The 13,190-nt window shown below is 42.3% G+C and overlaps 1 protein-coding gene across 2 annotated transcripts in view; it reads left to right on the forward strand.

Moving 5' to 3' along the window:
* Positions 1-4,625: 4,625 nt before the first annotated feature.
* Positions 4,626-13,190, forward strand: part of TMEM63B (transmembrane protein 63B) — a 36,423-nt gene continuing 27,858 nt past the window's right edge. For both annotated transcript variants that reach the window (XM_044674717.1, XM_044674718.1), the window contains exons 1-4: positions 4,626-5,027; positions 5,411-5,490; positions 5,817-5,855; positions 9,300-9,390. In XM_044674717.1, the coding sequence (XP_044530652.1) occupies positions 4,881-5,027; positions 5,411-5,490; positions 5,817-5,855; positions 9,300-9,390 (357 nt within the window). In that variant the 5' untranslated portion in view covers positions 4,626-4,880. The remainder of the gene's footprint in view (positions 5,028-5,410; positions 5,491-5,816; positions 5,856-9,299; positions 9,391-13,190) is intronic.

Raw genomic sequence — 13,190 nt, forward strand, 5'->3', positions numbered from 1 at the left:
AAATCACTTCAACCTCTGTTTGCCTCAATTTCCTCAATTGTAAAAATGGGAATAATAATACATCTTACTCGGAAGGGTTGTTGTAAGGATCAGATAAGATAATATTTGGGAAGCACAGTGCCTACATTATAGATGCTATATAAATGTTCTTCCTTTCCCCCCCCCCCAGTTTACTTTGATAATAAGTCATATTTTTCACTTATTACTTTTGCGCCCCTTCTCAAGGTGTTATCCCTTGCTAGGATATTTCTGCTCTAGGCAAGGATGTTAACATCCCTGTATTATCAATAGAAAAACTGAGCATTGGAGAGGGTTAGGGGTTCAAGACCACATAGTCACCTAGCTAAAACTAGAGCCCAGGTCTCCTATCTACTAACCAAGGCATCTTTCTGATGAAATATATTGACTGTAATTACAAGTCCTAAATCAAAATATCCCCTGAAACACTATAATAATAAACTTTTAAGTTGTAACCCTCTCCCAATGTCACCTTACAATAGCAAAACCCTGAACTGGCCTGAAAATAAACCCTTTGCCAACTTAAATTGAACATCTTAACGAAACTAGGGGAATTTTGTATACATCACTGGCATCCTAGAACAAAGGAGAAAGTTGCTGCCCATCATAAGAATTCTCTTCTGATCTCTTATAGAAACATCGCTCTCTAAGGAAAATGACACTGGTTTTGATATCAAAGGTTTAGTGGCTACTTTATTTTGGACCAGTCATTTAATCATTCTGCACCATGGTCTTCTCATCTGTAAAATGCAGATAATAATATCCTCAAAACTAACTTGGGACCATAGGACTAAGTGCTAGATAGGAGGGAACTTGGATTTCATCTCTAGTCATTAGGTCATTATGAATATCAAGTGAAACAGTATATATAAAGTTTCCTATAAACTATACAGTGTATATAAATGTGAGCTATTATAGACATCCAATATTCTTCACAATCTTAAACTGTATAAAGCTTATGTTTCAGGGGCAACTAGGTAGTTTAGTGGTTAGAGAGCCAGGCCTGAAGACAAGATCTTGGATTTAAATGTGACCAGAGCCACTTCCTAACCATGTGACACTGGGCATGTCATTTAACCTCAGTTGTTTAACTCTATTCACTCTTCTGCCTTTGAACCCATATCTTAGATACTTAGTATCAATTCTAAGATAGATGGTAAAGATTAAAAAAAAACAAAAACAAAAAAAACTGTTCCTTTGCCCCCTTAGCCTAACACTACCACTTCTAACATTTTTCTTTTCTCTCTGCTCATTTCCTCTACTTCCATTGACCCTATAACAACAGGAAGAGTAGCACACTAGCAGACCTCCTTTATAATTTCAATTCCTAAAATTAACAATGCATCTGGCATGAGTTTTACCTATTCACCCCTATTTGGTGGTTAAGTCCATGAAGATCCCTGGCCTTTAGGAATATGGGGAATAGGAGTAGGCAACAGCATAAAGAAATGATAGTGAGACAGGAAACTGAAGCTGGAGAGGGCTTTTTCTTTGTATCTTGATTTCAGAATGTGCCTTCAGTATAAGAGAAGAGGGGTATTGCAACAACCTCTGAAGTAAAGCAAATAGTTTCAAGGTAGAAAGGGGCTTGGAACCTACATTATGCCCCTAACTTTCAGTAACAGTTTTCTGAATACTTCTGTTTACATGCCCAGATTCAGAACACACAACTCCCCAGTTGTATAATACAAGTCAAAGATTCAGAGCCTCCAGGTGCCTGCCTAAGAGACAAGTCATAATTGACATGTGTGTATCTTTACATCAGTACTAGCATTGCATCCTCATACAGCTCTGAGCAGTTTGTTCAGTAATTCAATAAGCATTTATTAATTGCCTTTGTGTATACAGGTCTTTTACCTAGGCACTGAGAAAGAGGAGGTAGTCTTTTCTATAATCACAGATATATACACCCTTGTGCTATCCATATGGTTTCTGTTACTTATTTCAAAGATATTTATTCAAAGACCAGGCTTTCCCTTCAACCACTTCTCTTTTGAATTTCCCCATATAGTATGGTGGAAGGATTCCTGGATTTGAAGTTTGAATCTCAGTTCTACTTCTTACTACCTGTTTGATTCTTTACCAAACCCTAAATTTATACCGATTTCTACACCTTAGTTTATTACTCTATAAAATGAGAGTGATCTGAACTATTTGATGTCTAATGATCCTCCAGCTCTAAATCACATGGACTTCAAATGCTTCCCCTTCCATCATAAATCCCAATGTGTTAGGTCAGGGAGATCTCTTGCCCTCCATACACGAGCAGCCCCCAGGAAAGACTAGGGGTTTGGGAGTGAAGGGAAAATCCCACTGAGTCCTGTCTAGGGCTAGTGGGAAGAGGCTGCCTTCTTTCTCAGTCGCTGCCACACCCCTGTGTTTGTTGTTTGGCCTCAGTCTGGGCGGTTCCTTGTCCTCAGGCCCCCAGCAGTCTCCTCTTTTACTCCGAGAGCCTCCCCTTGGGAACCTAACGAGTGAGTGAGTGTGGGAAGGGGGGAGGGAGAACAAAGAAGCTGCTACTTTGGCCTCCTTAGGGCCTCCTTCTCTAGGCTTGGGATGGCTCCCCCTCCACCTCTCACCCCTTGGGGCCTAGGCTACAGCTGCTACTTCCCACTCCCCAGGCTCTTTAGGAGCCCCTGTGTCTAGGTTCAGGATTACTGGGCTCTTTCTCTTGAGATAGGGGTGCTGTCTGCTCCACCCCAACATACTTCCCGGAGGAAGCTTTGGAAGGTCTATAAATAATAACCGAGGTGAGGCCAGACCTGAAGAGTAGGGGGGAGGAAGTGGGTAGAGCAGAATCATTTTGTTATCTCCTCCAGCGGTGAGCCCCCTCAGGCATTTTTGGGGAAGGCTAAGCTTAAAACCTCCTCCCACTCCCCTGTAGTGCACCAATGGTGGAGCTTGGTAGAGGGTGTGGCATTCCCACATACCCCTGCTCTTTGGGAAAGAAGCTTGGCATTCTGGGAATTGTAGTCCATTTGAGCTACATAGGGAGAATGACAAGAAAATAATTTTTTTTCGAATTTGTAAATTTTAAGAAATAAAGATCTTTATAAAAATAATCCTGCCCATTTACTCAGTAATCACATTATTGGCAATGTATCCCAAGATAGCATAAAGACAATTCTATTTTTAAAATGTATAGCAGCCCTATATGTGACTGCGAAGAATTGTAAACAAGCTAGATAGTCAAAATTGTCGAATGGCTAAATAAAGTGATATAAATTTTTACATGATAGGAGAGGAGAAAATTTTCCTAATGTTTAGATCTATTCATAAGTGGAATGAGTTGTGCAGAGATAGTGAATTCCTCCTCAGTAATTTTCTTGGAGGCTCATATGTAGGAACAACTAGAGAAAGCCACTGTGGGTTGTGAGGAAAGGGGAGAGGAAAGAATAGGTTGAAGGACTTAGTATGTTCCCATAATCCCTCCCTTTTCCATGGTCAAGCATAGATGTGCTCTGCTGAACCTGATCCAGAAATCCATACCACCACTTGAAACCTAGACTCCCTTCCTTGACAGAGGTGGAGAGTGGGAAAAGGAGCTAAAAACCTAGGGAAAGATCAAGGTGGGCTAATGATCGATTTTTGTTGGTCCTATTTAAATGTGTTATGTTAGAGTACATAATACTCTATCTTGAATATTTGTAGGTGCTTAGTAAATATTTTTTGGATAAATGAATGAATAAGAAATGTTAAACCTAGGGGCAGCTGGGTAGCTCAGTGGATTGAGAGTCAGGCCTAGAGACCAGAGGTCCTAGGTTCAAATCCGGCCTCAGACACTTCCCAGCTGTGTGACCCTGGGCAAGTCACTTGACCCCCATTGCCCACCCTTACCACTCTTCCACCTATGAGCCAATACACAGAAGTGAAGGGTTTAAAAAAAAAAAAAAGAAAGAAAGAAAGAAAAGAAAAAAGAAATGTTAAACCTAAAAGGAGTCTTTTCTTTCAACCCTTTCATTTCACATGTGACAGTCTATAATATAACCTATTTTTCAGGAAGGTGGCTATAGCCTTCAAACTTCCAGACAGAGTGAAACTCATTCTTTAATGGTCTTCTTTAGTTCCACTAGCCAAAAAAAGTAATTGCTTTTGGTCAGCCCTCCAGTAATGGCCTGTTTTACATATACATGTATACAACTCATAATTAGACAACACTTGAGCCTTAATAGTTTAGCAGGCACCTCCAGAATTCTACCTGCACTGTCACGGCCTTCAGACCCAATCACCTCTATACCAGAGTGAGAAGGAATTTAGTTGAGAAAGATGCCCTTTAGTGTGAATAGGATAGATTGCCTACTCTGACTCCCTTCTTTATCCTTCTCAGGACAACCACACTGATCTGGTTTAAAATAATGCCCAACCTCCCCCTTCCACTGATTATTACCATCCATCCTCCTTGCAACTACTCAGAGACCAGTTCAGCTCTTTCTTGCCCTGTCTCTAGCAAGAGTCTAGACCTTAGGGGATGGGGGATAAGAGAGAATTGGGGATGGGGATAAGAACTGAAGAATAAGGAACTTGAGTCTTGCTCATAGAGGGTGGGGGGTATGGAAGGCGACTTTGGGTCCAGTTTTCTGGGGTTTGGAGTGAGATGTGATGGCACATGAGGCAGACTCCATCTCAGAAGGGCCAACTTCACACACATACACACCCCAACAAGTCCTTATCTTCCCTGGCCAGATCTTCCCATTCCTAGTTCCTCATCTAGAGAAACCCACTGGACTAAAAGCCACCCCCCCTTTCTTTTCATTCATTCTGCCCCTAAGGGCCATAGAGGTAGAAAGAGGTGAATCCTAAGACCTTCAACTGACCCTTTTCTTCCCTCACTACAGGAAGACGATGCTGCAGTAGCAGCCACAATGCCCTCTCTGCTGGGCAGTGTGGCACTCAACGCCTCAGAACCCAGGGATTACTGTTACAGTGCCCGTATCAGAAGCACCGTACTCCAAGGGCTGCCTTTTGGGGGAATTCCCACAGTACTTGCACTTGACTTCCTATGCTTTCTTGTGAGTGCTCAAACTCCTTTTAATCCCCACCCTAGGGAACTCCCAGTCTCAACCTCAGAGCACCTATGGGGATACACATAGTCCTATCTCTGCCCCTCACAGCCCTCTCACTTCCCACTAGCCACTACACAAATAACCAGTTCCAGCTTCAGACCTCCTAACCCAAACCCCAACCCTTCCTATTCACATATAACCAGGGAATCCCCCTTGCTCCTACCCTGACCTACTGAGTAGACTCAACTCTAATCTCTGGACACTAGCCTCAGACCCTATATTATCTGGACCTCCCACTTACCCTAAACTCCAAGACCTCTAAATTGTTAGCATTGTCTTGTCCAGAACCCCTGGTTTTTCCAATCTCTTCCCTATATCCTTTGCTCCAGTTATTGCTGTTCCTATTCTCTGTCCTGCGCAAAGTGGCCTGGGACTATGGACGACTGGCCTTGGTTACCGATGTCGACAGGTAATAATGGAGAATGGGGGAGGGGGAAGGAAGAGAAATGAAAGTTGCCCCTTTTTTCAAAATCCATGCCTTTTCTCCTCTTGAAGTCCCTCCATTTTCTCTTTTCCTCATCAATATGACTGTGCTCTCTATCCTCTTACCCCTCCCATATCTGTTGGGTGTTTTTTTGGATAGGGTCATATGTTTTGGGTTCTTGGGGGAAATTACTTCAGTAAGAAGTCATCTTCAGTTAGAGCGTGGTACTTACCAAGGGGAGGAGGGATGTGGAGAGGGTGCTGCCACCCTCTCTCCTCTAGGCCTTAATGCTCTCTATTCTCTGTCCTCAGACTTCGACGCCAGCAGAGAGATCGAGTGGAGCAGGAATAGTATGTGGGGCATCAGCTCCTCTCTTTCCCCCACCCCGCAACCATCTTACCCTGCTCCCCTGCTCTCTCACTTCTCATCTCTTGCCACTTTGATGTTTTCTTTTGCAGTTTGTCTCTCTGCAGTCTCGTGGTGGTTTCAGGATTTACTCAGGCGGTGTGCTTCGCGAAGCAGGGGATTCCTCAACTTGTCTCTGGGTTTTATACACACACATCCATCTCTCCATACACACCCACACACATATACACATAAGTATACACAGGTGTGCAGACAACCTACCCAGTCCCAAAATTGAACACGAAAAGGGTTATAAGACTGGAGCTGGGGAAGTCTTTTTTATTAGGGAGAATAAAAAGTATGATCCTCTGGACATCAGACCTTTCCAAATACCCTCAACTGCTGAGACAAGATGGGGGGTTCCCTACAGCTTCCCTCCCTCTAACTCCCCATTCTTTAGATTGCAGGGTTCCCTCCTCCTCACTTTCCTTGCTTGGTGGCCAGGAAGTACACCCTCCCCCAGCTGCAGAACTGTCCAAAGAGCATCGGCTCCTACCCTCCTCCCAGCCCTGATCCCAGTCCTGCCCCTCTCACCTTGGTCTCTCTGCAGGATAGAAGCTGCTTTTGCTGCTGCCCCTGCTGATGCTGCCACTGCTGCTGCTGCTGCTGCTGTTATCGCTGTTGCTGTTGCTCATGCTCCTGTGGGGGGCGGTAAAGGGCGGGTTCTACAGATCTCTTCTCACAGCCATCCACCACCCCTCCTGCAGGATAGGAACTGGGAGCTGGCTCTGCTCCTGCCACACTCAGGACCAGGGGAAAGGGAGTTCACTAGAGTTCTTTTGGCCCTGTCCTGTACAAGCTCCTGAAGTCTGCAGCTCCTCTTCAGGATGGCACCACTGCCCCCTTCTGGGAAGTCCCCCATCCTGCATCCTAGATATGTAGAGACTGCCTCCTCTTCAGGTCCTTAATTCTAGTCAGGACCAGCCCCTCCTTCTTGCAGAAGCAGACAAAAGGGTGTTGGCTCAGCCACCTTCTCTCCTGGACCAACATCCAGAGTACCCTGCTCCCCAATCAGGAAATGTTTAGCAGTTCACCTATGAGATGGGTAGTACAAACATTATTATTCCCATTTTGCAGATGTGGAAGCTGAGGTTCAGAGATGTTAAAGACTGAGCTATGCTCACACAACTAGTAAGTGTTAGAGCTGGGATTTGAACACAGGTCTCTCCTAACTCCAAGTCCGGTACTTTCCTCTGCTGTCTCTAGGATTTTCACATGTCTAACCTCAGTTTCTCCATAGAATGCAAACCTGTTTCTTAGCATTGCATTCCCCAAGCTCACAGCTTCAATCGTCATATAACTCACATTGATATAGCACATTCTCACAAGTTTAAAAAGTGCTTTCTGGGGACACCTAGGTAGCTCAGTGGGTTGAGAGCTAGGCCTAGAGATGGGAAGTCCTGGGTTCAAATCTGACCTTAGATACTTCCTGGCTATGTGATCCTGGGCAAATCACTTAACCCCTATTGCCTAACCCTTACCACTCTTCTGCCTTGGAATTAATACCAGTATTGATTCTAAGATGGAAGGTGAGGGTTTGTTTTTTTAAGTGCTTTTCTCCTATCAGCTCTATGAGGTAGGGAATAATTATATAGGCATTTCTTCCATAACCTCTAGGTAGAACCAAAGCTAGAAAGGGTTTTAGCTCATTTAGTCCATTCCTCACTTCCAAAAGATAAGAAAATGGCATTGCTAAAGAAGTATTACTCTGGACAAGAAGCATGCACACAGCAGAAGAGATAGCAGTTTGGTGTTCAGCCCAGCTCTGCTGCTGACCAGCTACCATTTCAGACCTCCAAAGGTTTTAGCTACCATCTGCCTGCCTCCTTCTTAGACTTTGTTTTTCCAAGATAGCCTCCATTCCTTTTTTTTCCCCTAAATACCAAATTGAACCTTTACTTTTAAAGTATTTTATTTTCCCACTTACATGTAATAACAATTTTCAACATACATTTTCCAAAATTATAAGAGATGGTAAGCTATTTGATCTGGGTTATAAATCATGCAAAACATTTTTCCATATGGATCATTGTTGTGAGAGAGTACTCATATTAAATTAAAACACAAATAAACTAATGTAGAAGATAATATTCTCTGATCTGCATTCAGATTCCATAATTCTTTCTCCAGAGGTAGATAGCATTTCCCATCATAAGTCCCTCAGAATTATCCTGGATCATTGAATTGTTGAGAGTAGCTAAGTATCACAGTTGATCATTGTACAATATTGCTGTTACTAAGTACAATGTTCTCCTGTTTTTGCTCACTTCACTCTGTATCAGTTCATATTGTTTTTCTGAAACCATCCTTTCCATTTCCTCATTTCATATTCATCTTTCTTATAGCAAAGTAGTATTCCATCATAACTATATGTCATAATTTGTTCAGGCAATTCCCCAGTTGATGGGCATCCCCTCGATTTCCAATTCTTTGCCACCACAAAAAGAGCTGCTATGAATATTTTTGTATAAATGGATCCTTCCTCCCCACACACAATTTTTTTTTAGCATTTCTTAAGGATATAGAACTAGTAGTGGTATTACTGGATCAAAGAGTATATATGCACAGTTTTGTGCCCCTTTGGGCATAGCTGACAACTTCCATTTCTAAGAACTAGGAAGAACCTGAGGGATCATTGAGCTCCACCCCCTTCTTTTATGACTAAAGAAGCCGTGACCCAGAGGAGTGGAACAATTCAAGTCACAGGGAATTAGAAGTAGAATTCTGGTATCCTGACTTCCAGTTCAATACTCTCCCTTATTCCAGCTCTTATATACTAGTTGTATGATGATAAGCATGCTACTTAACCTCTATGGGCCTTAGCATTCTAATCTGTAAAATGGGGGTAACAGAAACTTCCTACTTAATGGGGTGGTTGCAAAGAAAGTACTTTGTGAGCAGTAAGTAGAAGTGAGTTGTTATTACAACTCAGCTTGCTCATTTGATTCCAAGTGAACTTATACTCTAGACCCTACCCTGGACTCATTTTATCTCACATCCATCATTTTCTTCCCCAAAGCTAGCCCTTTCCCTTTTTTCTAACCACCTTCTGGACCTCTCCTTACCCTCTTTCCTTTTAACCACCTCCATTCTCTTCATTCATACAGCACTGATTGAGTACCTACTGTGTTCACAGTCCTACACTAGGCATCCCCAGGCCTTCTTGAAAAAGAGAGGAAGCAGAACTTGGGGGAAAAGGGGAAAAGAAGTTACCCCATCCCTGTCTCCCACCCTCAACCCCCGCTTCAGCCTCTCTCTGTTGCCCTATGCCTTCCTTGGCTCGCAGAGCTGTGGTGTAGTAATATTCTCCCTCCCCTCTGAGGTGGAGGAGGTATCAAGCATCTCTTCTCTAACATTTTTCTTCCCTCACCCCAATCCCAACCTTTCAGTATGTCCTCAGCAACACAGGCAGACAGCCATGACCGCTATGAACGCCTCACTTCTGTATCCAGCTCCGTGGACTTTGAACAGAGAGATAATGTAAGTGACATCTTTGTTTCCCCATTTCCCACCATGAACAGTGGTGACCAACAATCTCATCTCCAGGTATAAGGCATTGAAAGACAAGGGTCCAACTCCTATACACCTCTTAAAAACCATCTGGCCTTGGCCCTTCATTTGTCAAATGAGGAAACTAAGGCCCAGGGAAATGAAGAAACCACTTGCTTATTAATAGTCAAACCCAAGGGCAGTAAGGTGGCTCTGTGGATTGAGAGCCAGGCCTAGAGGGGAGATCCTGGGTTCAAATGTGGCCTCAGGCACTTCTTAGCTGTGTGACTCTGGACAAGTCATTTAATCTCCATTGCCCAGCCCTTACCGGCCTTCTGTCTTAGAACCAATATACAGTATTAATTCTAAAATAGAAGGTAAGGGGTTTTTGGTGGTTTGTTTTTTTTTTTAATAGTCAAATGTAGATGAGCCTGGGTATTTTGAATCCCCATTTGCTGATTTTCCCACTATAGCACTGCTTTAACATGCAACAGAAATTTCTGTTATAAAAGAATTCCCAACTCCTATTTAATGGCCCGTTCATTTCAGGCTAAGTTCTCTACAAATAATTGATGGCTTCTACCCTTTTCCTTTCTTCCCCAAAGGTGAATGGTTTCAGATAGTCTTTAAGAGCTTCAGCTTGATCCTTCCTTGGGCAGGCTTCCCTGAGCTGATTAGGCTCCCTCCTTCCCTAAGAGCTTAGGCTTCTACTGCTTTTTCCCCACTAGGTAAAAAACAGACAAGGCAGGAAACTCCCAAGGTATATGTCCCAGAAGCCATAGGCCTTCTCACCCCTAATCCAAGGCTTCTTCCCTACCTGGAAACATTCTTAACTAGTCACTGTCCTTGACCAGGAGATAGTGGCCAGGATTCTCTCTCCCAGTAAGAGCACCTAGCATGGCAGCAGCCCACCCAGTGTCCAAAAGCCTCTTCACCCCTAAAAGGATAACTCAGAAGATCAAGCTTCCAGCAGTCTGACAATCTGAATTCAGTTCAAGAGATGTCTGTTTATTAAGCTCTTTCCTCATTTAAGGGTACTGTGCTAGGCTTTGAGGCTCCAAAAATAAAATGAAACAGCTCCTTCCCTCAAGAAGTTTGTCCTTTATTGGAGGGTAACACACACAAATAGTAATACAAATTAAGTGCTAAGTATTTAAGTACAAGGAATTCAGTCTATGCTAAGTGCTTTTAGAAATTCTAGGGGAGGGGGAAGAGAGATTACCTCCACCTAAGGAGATCAGAGAAAGCCTCATGGAGCTTGAAGTATCACTTGAGGTAGAACTTAAAGGAAAGAAAGGATCTCATCAGGCTTGGAGACAGAAAAAATCCATCCTAGGTTTGCTGGAGCAAAGGCGAGAAGATAAGACACTGGATCAGGAAAGCTGTTAAATATCCAGTTTGGCTGAAGCATAGTATGATGAGAAAATAGTGTTAGATGAATGAAAAAGCATATATTAGGCTCCTACTGTATACCAGGCACTTGGCTAGGTGCTGGGGATAAAACACAGATGTGATAGAGTCACCCACTTCAAGGAGCTTCCTTTCCAATAAGAAAAACCCTTCCAGAGGAATAATAGCCAGGGAAAGGGAGTCTTTGTCTGGGGGAGTCACAAAGGACAGTTGGAATGACCTGTGTTTTCCCAAAATAATGGTAATATTGATTAAGGTTTCCAGATCAAAAGATAGGAGAGGGAAAGACTATCCATGTGGTGATTGGACAGGTGGCATGATGTTTTAGGATGGATCTGAAACATGGTCTGGGACAAGCCAGGGATAGAGAGTCATCCCTGAAGTCCAGAAGTAGGCATTGTTCCAGGTGGGAAATCAAGGTGGTCAATGGCAAGATACATGCCAGTGTATCTCTGAAGTGCATAATTGTGAAACATAATCTAGGGCCAGCTTAATGGAGTCACTTTGGCAAATTTCCTCTCATTTGACATTCAAGCTCAGGTAATACTGTAAAGGCAGGCTTGAAGCAGTGGGCAAGAGGACTTACTATGCCAGGGTAAGGAGTTTGACCTTCATGGAGGAGACAGTGGAAATCCATCGATCATTTTTGAGCAAAGGATAGTTACAGAACTGATCATTACAGAGATGATTTGGGGAGTGTTGTAAAGGGAGGCAGCTTGAGAGTGAAGAGAAATGTGAGAAACTAGAGGACCATTGCTGCCATAGTCTGTCAGATGCAGTGAGTAACTGAACTAGAATGGTAGCAATATGATTGGAAAAAAGGAAAATTCAAGGAATGTTTGAAAGTAAAACTTGACAACTGGTTAAATATGGAGGAGAGTGGAGAAGAGGGGAGGGTCAAAGAAGATACCAAAAATTTTAATTTAGCTGCCAGAGAGAAATAAAATAATTGGGGAGGATAGATTTTTTTTAACTATAAAATAAACCTGAAAAAAAAACTCCTAATTATATCTACATAATGCTAAACAGTCACCCTAGTGCAATTATCAATAATATGGAAATAGGTCTTGATCAATGATATATGTAAAACCCAGTGGAATTGTGCATTGGCTATGGGGAGAGAGGGCGAGTTTGGGGGAGAGGGAAAGAACATGAATCATGGAACCATGGAAAGATATTCTTTTACAAAAAATTTAAATTATTAAAAAATTTTAAAAATAATTATAATTATATCTATGTAGTCCAACAAAGCAAATTCCCACATTCGCCATGTCCAAAAATATTATATATTCCTTCTGAATCTTACATTCATTACATTTCAGAAGGTGAATGGCATGTTTCATCTTCTTTCTTTGGTATCCATGGTTTATCATTACATCATTCAGAGTCCTTTCAGAGTTGTATTTCTCAATGATGTAATTATTGTAAATTGTTCTATTAGTTCTGTTTACTTCACTCTTCTTCAGTTCACAAAGTTCTTCCCCATTTCTTCTGAAATTGTTCATTTCATCATTTCTTATGGCACAATAATGATCTACATATTCCTCTGTATGTTTAACCATTCCCTAAAGTTATGATAACCTGATAGGTTTTTTTGCTTACCACAGAAAGAGCTTATATATATATATATATATATTGTACACATGAATCCATTTTCTTTTTCTTTGAGGTACAGGTCCAGTAATGGTGTTGTTGGGTCAAAGGGTCCTCAAAAATTGGTAACTTGGGGGCAGCTGGGTAGCTCAGTGGAGTGAGAGTCAGGCCTAGAGACAGGAGGTCCTAGGTTCAAACCCAGCCTCAGCCACTTCCCAGCTGTGTGACCCTGGGCAAGTCACTTGACCCCCATTGCCTACCCTTACCAATCTTCCACCTATGAGACGATACAACGAAGTGCAGGGGTTTAAAAAAAAAAATTGGTAACTTTCTGGACATTGTTCTAAATTGCTTTCTAAAATGGCTAGGCCAAGTCACAGTTCCCTCAACTACTATACCTATTTACCCACAGCCCCTTCTAAGACTTGTCATTTTCCTCTTTTGTCATCCTTGCCAAACTGGCAAATATAGGACAACTTCAAAGATGCTGGAATTTCTATTTCTTTAATTATTAGTGACAGCATATAAATATATAATATATATGCACACATACACACACAGAGAGATATATAAATTATTGACATCTTGGATGTCTTTGAAAACTACCCCCTCATATTATTTGACTATTTGTCTTTTGGAGGATGATTCTTAGTCTTAAAAATTTGAGTCAGTTCCTTGACTATCTTGGATATGAGGCTTTGTTTTTTCTTTTTGAGGCAAACAGATTATGTGATGATGTACCTAGGGTCACACAGCTAGTAAGTGGATGAAGCTAGATTTGAACTCGG

The sequence above is a fragment of the Gracilinanus agilis genome, chromosome 4, assembly GCF_016433145.1.
Source record: "Gracilinanus agilis isolate LMUSP501 chromosome 4, AgileGrace, whole genome shotgun sequence".
Taxonomy (NCBI): Eukaryota; Metazoa; Chordata; class Mammalia; order Didelphimorphia; family Didelphidae; genus Gracilinanus; species Gracilinanus agilis.